The 11,372-nt window shown below is 40.1% G+C and overlaps 1 protein-coding gene across 2 annotated transcripts in view; it reads left to right on the top strand.

Moving 5' to 3' along the window:
- The first annotated feature begins 505 nt into the window (after positions 1-505).
- shroom3 (shroom family member 3) overlaps positions 506-11,372 on the top strand; it is a 63,478-nt gene continuing 52,611 nt past the window's right edge. The window contains exons 1-2 of one of the 2 annotated variants that reach the window (XM_079586312.1): positions 506-735; positions 1,703-1,851. In XM_079586312.1, the coding sequence (XP_079442438.1) occupies positions 1,705-1,851 (147 nt within the window). In that variant the 5' untranslated portion in view covers positions 506-735; positions 1,703-1,704. Of the gene's footprint in view, positions 736-1,015; positions 1,852-11,372 lie in introns of those variants that run through there. The other variant, XM_079586311.1, reaches the window with a different exon arrangement.

Raw genomic sequence — 11,372 nt, 5'->3', positions numbered from 1 at the left:
AATAGACAGGACTTGGTCTTGGATGCTGTCTATGGAAAGAGCTGCCTGGAGGCGTTGCAAATATGGCCGCCGAGTGAACAGACTTTCCTTAAAAGGGACTTTGGTTTTTCGATTAGCAGTTTGATTTATGATTAACAAAAACATTTTCCCCCTTACAACATAAATTACACACATACCTCAAATGTCAAATTTTTAAGGTCACATTCACATTTTAGGAATAGCTGTGTGTGCATAGTTCGGGTAGAACAAAACATGAAAGTCTCTTTGACTAATGTTAAGCACAAAGTCTTTATAAGAATGAATGCAAAACTGCTAGTGCTAGTACTGCTATCCTAAAAACGTATTGAAAATGGCCTACAAAATGACGCCATGATTGATCAACCACACACATTTTTCAAAACCCCGCCCACAAAAATCTGGTCAGCAAAGCTCATGTCAGTGATTGACAGGCAGAGGGCGTTTGTGATTGGGTAAAAAACGGCGGCCCGCTGCTCTGACTGTGACACTAGTTTGCTGTAACTTACAGATCGAGTCTATAATACAGAAACAGGTGATATAAGATACACTTGTTACAGTGACATCTGTCAGGTAACAATGACAATTTAAGAATGGTATTTAATACAAATCGCCTACAGGACCTTTAAGGCCACTGGGAGGAAAGGATATCTAACCTAAATATCCAGATTATTTGAGGTAAGAACTCGATATCCAGTCCCTTGAGCAACTGAACTGCTGGTAAGGACTTCAGTCAAATCAAATGTATTCATCCAGCTCTTTAAATGTTCCCTTCGTAGCTGTGTGTTGATATAAGCATGACAGAAAGTAAAATGCGTGAATTCTACTGAAATGAATTGAATTGAATCACTTTACCAAACTTTTCTTAAAATCGTGGGTTTGTATGTATTCGGTGCATGATGTGGGTGGACAAGGTGGTGATTTGACTAGATTATGTCAGCCAGTTTCGGTCAGAGGCACTGCTAGTATGTGATTTCGAGAGCTGTTGTATTAGTTCACTGTGGTAGAGCGGTTTGCAGAGTTCGCGCATGCGCAAAACCATTCCGATGAACTGTGGAGTTTGGTGGTGGGGGGGTCGACCACAGACTCCCTCATCCATGGCTGGGAGAGTTTCAGCGCATCAACAAGAAAAGAAAACTTAAAGACTATGTATTTTAAAGGCGGAAACGCGGGTTCGCACTGAATAGAAGATTTTGTAAACTCGAGAAGGAGCTTTTTACTTTGACAGGACTCGCTGAGGGGAATCTCGGCGCGCGCGAGCGCTCAGTCTTTCTGCGGACGCAGTGAAATGAATCAAATTCTATTGTGATGTAAAAATGAAGTCGGAAGCGAGCAAGGGCTGACAAACGGGGTTTAAAAGGGAGACCACTGCCTGGAAAAGTGGTACACAAAATCAAATTTGCCTGCTTATTTGCAAATGTAAATTTTTTTGAAAGCCTGGAAAAGTTTTCATCTGTCTAGAGATCAGGTAGGGATGTAAGGTAGGTGCTAGAAACACAGGATTGTTATGTTACGCTGCGATCCCAAACGAAGTAATTCGAGGAAATGACCCATCATATCGTTGAAGTTTTGACTGAGAAGAAGAAGAAACATCTAGGACATCCTTGGCCGTGTTCCTAGCGGAGTTTATTGGTTGACTGAGTAACTAAGAGACGTCCTCGTCCATTCTTTTCCCCCAACATTCCAGCGATGGATAATAGTTTTCCAGGGAGCAGCAGTGCCGTGATCCAAAAGGGAAAGTTTGTGTTCGTCGAGGCTCAGTTGCAGGGTGGAGCGCCTTGGGGTTTCACGCTCAAAGGTGGGCTTGAACACGACGAGCCGTTAATCATATCGAAGGTAAAGTTTTAACTTACTCACCTGTTCTTTCTATGATGATGAATGTGTATCTGTCACCTGAATATAAACAGCTTCAGCCCTAAAAGGGCCATAAAGCGTCAGTCAGCATGTTATTCTATACCCCAGAGAGAAACACAATGAGGGTGTCATGATTTGTTGGCTGGAAGTGAAATGGAAATTATGAATGTGAGATGCCAGAGAGCTTGATGTCAGTGTGATGCACACTTAAGTCACTTAAAATGTTTTAATGTCACTGCATGAGATAACCAATGTCATACCAAGTCACAAGCACAGTTTAAGCTAAACGTTTCACACAAAGAACGTTTTAAAAGATAAAATCAATGTTTAAAATGAATACAACACTTTTTGATAGTCAAATGTTAGTGTAACATGTCTAGATGTGGTTAATGCGACGACTGCACTTGTGGTTATGGTTATTTTGGCTTGGACACCTGTGTGATCTTCTTGGTCACTGGGATGTTGCTGGATCAACATCAGCAACAGTTTTATCAAACAATCAGTGTTAAAATAAAACCCTAACCATTTACTACGGTAGAGAGAAATTATTGAAATTGAAAATGGTGTACATTACAATTTGGCCCTAACTGAACCCCTTTCCAAATCATTCTGATTGATTGAGACTGATACAGGTTTACTTAATAACTGGCAAAAAAATAAAAATTAATCTGTGTCACTGAACTTCTTATATCCACTAAAAATCATTTTGGTGTCAGTTAGATTAAAGGTCATTGTTTAAATGGCTCTGAGAAGTGACCCTAGTTAGTTTTCAGATGCCATTTGGTTTGCGATGAAATTCAGATATTTCAAGTGTCCAAATATGTTTTTGCGGCCACTATGTGTTTTTCGCTTGGAATTCAGTGCTAGTCATATTATGGTTATGGATTTCACATATGAAGGTCACATGAGGTAAAAATGCAGATAGGGTCTGTATGTCACACACACTTCTTAATGAGAGGGAGCGTCCTTCAGGCATCTAGACCGTAATTGCTGAGTACAGGGTCAGATTCTTGGTGTGACACCCAGACCAGCGTGAGTAACAGATTTTGACCTGCTACATTCATAAAACAGTTTTTCACATGCTCCTGTTGAATTCTCCCACACGGCTGGAGCCTGAGCATAAAGTTAACAGACAGCAGAATTTTAGGATCCATTGTAGTTCTGTTAAGCTTAAGTTTTTAGGTGGCCATCTTGGTAAGTTTTAGTATTCAACTGGATTGGTTGTAGGCTAGCCGTCTTGGAGGGGAATATATTCTCTCTTGGTACATTTGGGGAAAAAACTAAAATATTTCGATACCTATTTTCTTTATCAATATTATAATTTCTACATTTAATTTAGGCTTTTATCATTTGAATTGTTCCATCTCCCTGAAAATGATTTAAAGAACTGTTTACATTTATGATGGTGGCAAATGTAGGTTGCTGTGTGTGGTTTTTAATGTGTTGCTATGTGGTTGATAGGCTATTTTTGGTGATTGCTAGTCTTGGTTGCTGGTCAACGGCTTAAAAAGTGCTGGATCCTTCTCTGGAAACCGATAGTAACCCATTCCCGCTAAAATTTTACTCTTTGAATTATTGCACTTGGAACAATAACAAGTCGACACCATTATGACTAAAAGTTTGCTTAGAAGTATTTGCTACTAAAGCAAGGCAGTATTTGACTTTGGTCAAGCGTAGCAGACTGTGAGTGGCCTTGGACTGCAACATGCCCAGTGCATTATGGGTGTTGAAGTTTTCCTACAAATTTGGCAAAAGTGAAGACAACAGCCTGTTTTCTTCATTCTTTCTTGTAATGTATCACCGATTTCAATTGTTTTCTCCTTTCTACTGTATATAGGCAGCCAAATTTTATTGAAAGCCCATTTTTCCAGTGGTGAAGTTAAAGTACTCCTTTAAGGAATCATTCATGTCTAAAAGTGGAGTGGTTTTAATATAGATCACTGACTCTGACTAAATATAGGTTCACTGACCCTAAGTATTAGCACAGTTATTGTGATGATTTTCTTGCTAATTATGATTTTCTTGCTAATGCTAATGTGTTCATTGAATCGATTGTAAAAATCGATTTTCCATGTCTAAAGACTAGGGGTGTCACGATTCTCCAAATCCTCGATTCGATTCTCGGTTTTTACTTTTTTTTTTTTTTAAGCACAGGTTATGCCATTTTTAGACCAAACTTTTATGCATAATATCTGACCTTTGTTCGCAGTGTACCACACTACATTGTCAAATTTCAAACATTTATTAAGAACATAATGTAACAATAACTTATATCTTCAGTCAATTGGAAACTTAAGCAAATAACCTGCGATCTAGTTTCTCTTTTGTAACTGCAGTCTTCTTCACAGAAGATGACATTCAAGTTCACAACAAAACAAACAAACAGTTTAACAGATAAATCTATGCGTCGCGCAGAGCCACGCGTTCTCTATGCGTTCTCTGAGTGTACACACACACACACCGGCGGCGCCATTCGGCGTCTGTCCACGGCGCCCAGCAACCATGGGACCTTGTTCAAAATTAATCCTGCCGCGCCACAGAGCGCCATTCACATAGTTTTATATTAAATTTATTTTAAATTAATACATTTATATACATTTATTTGTCTCAAATCGTCGTTATGACTTCACACTGTGCTGCAATATGTTTTACATTCATTTACAGAAATCAGCTGGTTGAATGAAAATTGCTGATGTTATCGGATATTCAGGATACATTCAGTTAACGGACGCTCTCTGAGATAAAGTGCTTCAGACTGCAGACTAAGCAACGTATTTAATTGTACAGTAGCCTGTGCGCGTCCGGTGTGCGATACCTCGAGTTGTCATAGACGCGACGCGGCATTTTTCGTCCGGTGTGTGCGATACCTCGAGTTGTCAAAGACGCGGCGCTTCGCGTCCGGTGTGTGCGATACCTCGAGTTGTCATAGACGCGGCGCTTCTCGTCGGGTGTGCGGCCCCCAGAGGAGGTTGACTCGCAGCATTTCAACACGCGTGTTTTTTTCGCTTGACAAGCCGACCGAACGTGACATGGGGGCGTGGCAGCATCGACGATTCCATTTTTTAATTCGATAATCGAGATTGTGACTTAATTTCGATCGATTTCGATTTAAAATCGAAATCGTGACACCCTTACTAAAGACGTTTCCATTTTCAACTGCAAATATAGGCAAATCCACGGACAACTAACAAGCATTAGGACGAACGTAAAGAGGGCACTTGAGACACGCACAAGTCAGCAATATTTCTGATGATTTATTGGCGTGAAGTTTCGTGCACATTGACAAACAGGAGTGCAACAATCTCGAAAAACAATAAGCAGAGTGGACTGCCATAACATCAATGAAAAACATTACTGCAGGCTTCAACATGGCTGTGTTTACGATTAGAATTGTCAAACAAATTTTGCCTACGTAGGCGATTGTAGCCCGTATCTGTATGCCTGAGACTGTCTGAATACCGGCAGGATTCACATTTTTGTTGTAAAAAGAGACGCATTATGCAGAAGTATAATTTGCTGTTATGTGTGTTTGTCAGAGCCTGCAGTTGCTGTGTGACGCGCGTTCGCTGCGGGCGTATCGTGACGAGCTGGACGCGCGCCGAGAGAAGGCCGTTAAAATCGATTCCCTATTTTCGTTTTCGAAACTTGTGTTGGTTGGTCCGATCGATTGTGCAATCGATTTTCGAACGTAAAGTGACAGCCCTATCCCTATTCCAGACCCATGTATTTTTTTCCTTCTTCTTGGAAACAGGAAACATAACCAATTTTAGAAGCCGTAAGCTTATCTGGTCGCATTAGATTAACGCATTACAAATAAGCAACTCGAGCTTGCAATGAAGTTTACAAAGAAAAGAAGGGTTCTAATTAAAATCCGGTGTTCTTTATGGTGCTTATTAAGATATTTTGTGGGAGGACACTTCTGTTGTTTTGATCAGAACTAATTCGTCTATTCAGGTCTGACGTGTCAGTGCCGGTGGTTAATCTCTGATCTTGTGATCAGAATGAGCTCTTTCGCACTGTACTGGATCAGTACTCATCAGTCATGTCGGCTAATCGGTACACTACAGCCAGGGAGACACATGGGAATGAAAGGAAAACATCCCAGGCCAGAGAGTGAAATGCCTGTAATAGGCCTCACAGGAGAATTCCTGCTTTATTCTTTCTTACTTCATATATATATATGGCATAAATGTGTAGATATTCTGACTCAGAGGAGGTATGGCTTTATCTTTGGAGAATAATGGAGACTAATTGTTGGCATCATAAGGGTTAAATGCTTTTCCCTTGAAATTGATAAGAGTTTTATCACTCTTCTGCAGTGCATGTGTTTGTGAGTGTGTATCTGTGAGTTCTAGCTGTACAAGAGATTATGAGCCCTTGAAGAATCACGCTTAAATCAGTCCAAAGTCAGCATGCAGCAGGATGTGTGTGTGGTGGACAGCAAATGATCAATGGGGGGAAACTACACTTGTTTTCTGGGAAGTAAAAAAAGAATATAATTAGACTCGACATGAACTTCAGCAGGTGCTTACAATCATGAAATTGAACAAGAATCCCTGAGCTGGTTTTGTGACTAATACTGGAAGATCTCATGTAGGAATATCAATTTCCCCAGAATTCGCTTTTTTTGGGGGAAATTATTCATGTAATTTATACCTTTCATCCAGTCATGAGCTCAATAATGGTTATTTTCAGCAAAAAAACATATTATAAAACATTTTGGCCCTATAGTGTTCTCTTTAGTTTGTATATATTGTCCTTTGAGATTGTCATTATTGGTTCTTCAGATGTGTGTTTTTGTTACGAGGTTCTTTAAAGCATCAGTACGATCAATAAACACTTGAACTTACATCAGCGTGATTAAAAACGACAGCAAATGATAGAAACCACCTTTGGAAAAAATATTGAAGTGTAATTTGATTTGTTTAGTTGGTCTCACGTCCCGTTGAATAACACGGGGAGGTGGGGTTTATGACCTATACTAGGACCAGTCACCGGGGGGCGATCGAGACGCTCTGGCTTCACTCTTCAGGGCTTGTGCGGCAGGTTTGCTTTGGGCCAAGGTATTCGGCGGGCCAGAAAACCCTGGCTGTTGGCCCCGACGAGTCCTGATCAAGCCCTGGAAGTGACAGTGGAAACGCGACTGGACCTGGCATGCACTAGCACGCCCGCTTTTGGCCCGACAGTGGAAACGCGACTATTAAAGTAGTCCATATGACTCCATTAATGAGATTAATATTTTTAGTAAAGTGGTAAATTGTGTTTTTTTGCGCAAACAAAATATTCGCGTCACCTCATAAAATTGCGGTTAAACAACTTGGGTCATATGGATTACTTTTATGATGTCTTTACTGTGATGTTTAGAGTATTTTGCATGGATTTAATAATGTTTTGTTTTTTTCAGCAAAAACCCTCTTAAAACATTTTGGCTCCTTGAGATGCTATTTGTTTTTTAGGGGGAGATTGTCATAATAGGTTCTTTAGATCAGTGTTTTAGTTTTTAACATTTTTGATTTACAGCTTGACATGAACATGTGATTAAAATGTATGACTGTATTTGTTTGGAGGTATTTTTCTTAAACGGGGAGTAATTATTGGATGGAAACAGGCAAAAGCAGAGGAGATCCTCGTCCTGCCTTATTTGGTGCTCTGGGTTTTGGTACTTGAGTAATGTCCTCTGTTGCCCGACTCCAATCTCTCTCTCTCTCTAGCCTCTCAGAAAAACAACACAAAATATCTAGATAGTTTGTGGATTCGTTGCTGCCATGACAATGGGATCCCTTGCACTCCTGAGTTTGTGTATACAGTACCTGTTTAGTTCAACTGCATAAACAGGAATTGATTACAATGATGTTTTCTGCTTGGAAACAGATGTTTCCAAAGCATGAGGATCTGCACACCCAATCCGACCCTAAGAGTGTAATTTGGAATTGCATACCGATGCAAATTCAGTCTATCCTGGAATCAAAGTCTATACAGATTGCATAATTTACATTCAGATGGAATAAACCCTTTGGCTGCATCCCAGTTTGCATTCTGTTTGTCCTAATAGCATGCAAGATTAGGGTTAATGCATCCCAATTCATAGTTCATTGAAACCAGCATGTCAAAGCTGCCTAGAATATGTACTGTTTCTGTGTACTGCATGTGTATGATTTATGGGTCAGAAATGTTGTGATGGACTGAAATAGTGGCTGAGTTTTGTCTATTTTGAAATTTGAATTTGAATTTTGCACAATCTATGGGAAAAATACACAACATTATTCCATGGTAGACCATCCCTAAACTGGTTGTACAGTACTCTACCGTTCAAAAGTTTTGGTCTGTAGAAAAAAGTTGTTTTTATGCTTTTAGGTTCTACCAGACTCTCGTACATTTCATTTGAACAGAGTCTGGCCTCTGGTCCATTGACAAGCGTTAACTTCCTTGAAGGCAGGTACTCTGGGCAGATCCAATAGTTTTAAACTTCAACAGAGTCACTCTGGATCTGCCATAACCAATCGCTAACGTTTGGTCGTGAGTCTCGTGACGTATGTCAACTCAAACTAGTGCACAACCTCAACGTCATCATTCTCAGCCACTCCCTCTGTTCGCTGATTGGACTGGTACAAAAATGATTGGAGGAAAACCAAGAATATACCACAATCCCAGACTTAGTACTGAAGGAAAATGAAAATTGAGCAGAAGTACGTAGGAGGGCGGAGCCAGGCTTGCTTTTATGCTCACCCAGGCTGCATTATTTGATGAACAATCCAGTAAAAACAGTAATATTGTAAAATATTATTATAGTTTAAAACAACTGTTTACTTTTTTAATGTATTTTAAAATGCTAATTATTCCTTTGATGCAAAGCTGAATTTTCAGCATCTTTACTCCGTCTTCAAATCCTAATATGCTGATTTGCTGCTCAGGAAAAATGTCTTCATATTATCAATGTTTAAAACAGTTGTGCTGCTTAATATTTGTGTGGAAACCGTGATCCGATGATCAATTTCAGGATTCTTTGATGAATAGAGTTAAAGAATTTATTTGAAATGTATTACATGTTGTCAAGAAGTACTGACTTCAGTACCAACTACCAAGTCGATACTGAAATTTAAAAAATGTGACGCTTTGAGCGCTGTTAAGCAGAATTGATTGGCCATTGTTCTCATTCGCTCATCAAATAGGCCTATGTCTGTGATTAGCTAAAAAAAAAACATTTTCAGTACCGACTTGGTACCGATGTCTGTCCTTTTTGACAACACTAGTATTACATAACCATGAATGACCCTAAACCTTTGAACGGCAGTGTTAACACCAGCAAAGTACATACAATATGGAGAATAGTAAGTGTGTGATTTGGGATACAAACTTATAACTTTTTCATGTCAAAACCAGACTGAAGAAATCTTGTCTCAACAGGAGGCATAATTCATCTGTCTATACTTTGTCTTCAGTCCCGAGAGCGTGAGCTAACATAGTGCTGTGGTTTGGTTCATGTTGTAGTCTGATGTGGCTCTTTTGTGCAGTAATGTGTGTTGTGCTGAATAGCGCGCTTTCTGTTGCGTGCTTTAGAGCAGTGTCTTGTTTTCAATGGTGAGTAGTGTGTTGTGTGTTGTAGTGAGATGTGAAGTGTGTTGTGCTGAATAGTGAGCAGGACGCAAACAACAGCCGCGGTCCTTCACTCCCCATTTAAGAGCTTGTCACCATTACCACGGCAACAATACGGCCCCGGAGCGCGGTTAAGACGCCTGGACGAAACGGGAGATGAGGAAGGATGAAGAGGAGCTATAGGCCTCGAGAGCTGCTCTTATCTGAAAAGAGAGACAGAGGAGTATACAGAGGGACGGTGACGGAAGAGAGGGGGAGATGGAGTGAAGTCTCAGGGATTATGGGTGGTGTAAATGTCACCGATGGGCTTCTTTCAGCGCCTCACACTCAGATCTTCTCTTGTGTGTGTGTCGCAGTGTCAACACCAGTAACTGTGGGTTGATGAAACTGCTTGGTTGTATCCTCATTCGCATGTTATTTGTCCTAAATAGTATTCAAAATGAAAAATTTAAGTGCACTGTTTTTTGTTGTTGTTTTTTTATATATATACTTTTTGTGCGGAAATTTTTTTTTCAATGTTTGAAACTAAAAGTTAATTATGAATTTTAAGCATATGCGTTTAGCTATATGTTAATATGTAGGCTACATGCAACATTAGTGTTGTCCAACTTCCGTACCAAGAAATTAAAAAAAGTGACGCTATGAGTGCCGTTGAGAGAATCATAAACGCCTCTGATTGACCATTGTGTTCACACGCTCATCGGATATATCTGTGATTGGCTACAATGATCAGCGCACAAGCGTTTGAGAGCGCACAGAAGTGTTTGAAAGTGTTTTGAAAGCAGGAGTGGGAGCGTTTGAAAACACAAGTAGGCGTCTATAAGAGACGCATGCTTCAAACACTCTTGTGTATCTGTGTAAGCGCTCGGTGAAGAGCGCCATTGATGTATATTTACAACATGTTTTTGAATCGAGATTCTTTGTAGCCAATCACAGACATATTTGATGAGCGCGTGAGCCATCGGCCAATTAGAGAAGTTTACGATTCCGCTCAAAGCGTCAACTTTTTCAAATTTCGTTACCGATGTCGGTACTTTTCACAACACCAGCAAACAGCATGTACAGTAAAAGTACGCGGGGTCAGTGATATCAAAATGCAAAGTCTCTTATACTCAACCAGGCTGCATTTATTTGATTGGCCATAAAATGTATTTCTGTGATGCAAAGCTGAATTTTCAGCATAATTTCAGCGCCAGTCGTCAGTGTCACATGATCCTTCAGAAATCGTTGTAATATGCTGATTTGCTGCTCAAGAAACATTTCTTATTATCAATTTTGAAAACAGTTATGTTTTTTGTTTTCCGGATTATTTGATGAATAGAACGGTTTAAGTTCACTTTAGATCGATGTAGATAGACGTCAAAGTAGCTTCCTAAACACAGATACTTTGTGCATACTGTAAAAAAATAGTATGAGAATGCCATTCTGAATAATATGCATTGCAACAAGCATTGCATATCTTATCCCAAACATTTATTTTCTCTCTTACCCCCCACACTGTTCTTACCCCTTCATCTTCTCCTTGAGAGCAGGCAAATACAGGGCAGGATAAAGCCCAGGCCTCTGGCAAAGACCCAACAGAGAGAGAGAGAGAGAGGGGAATGTCAGCGACGGCATCCGCGAGTGCCTCGCTAGCCTGGAAAACAACAAAAGAAACGAGATGATCAAAAAAAAAAACTACATTGCAATTCCAACCGTACTTTATGTAGTCTTGAATACTGATTCAGCCTCTTCTGTGGAGCTGCTCTTTTATTCGTCCGTCTCAGAATGCGGCGTGTTGTTTACAGTGTGGCGGCAATATAAGATGAGCTGAGAGCGACCTAAACCCCAGGAAGTCGGGGGGTTAAAATAAGGTTAAGAGAATTAGACGCTTTGTTCAGTTACATATTAATGGATTCATTGTCACTGGC

This window comes from Phoxinus phoxinus, assembly GCF_949152265.1.
Source record: "Phoxinus phoxinus genome assembly, chromosome: 17".
Classification (NCBI taxonomy): Eukaryota; Metazoa; Chordata; class Actinopteri; order Cypriniformes; family Leuciscidae; genus Phoxinus; species Phoxinus phoxinus.
The sequence above is the reverse complement of the archived record's forward strand: the minus strand, read 5'-3'. Positions and strand labels throughout refer to the sequence as shown.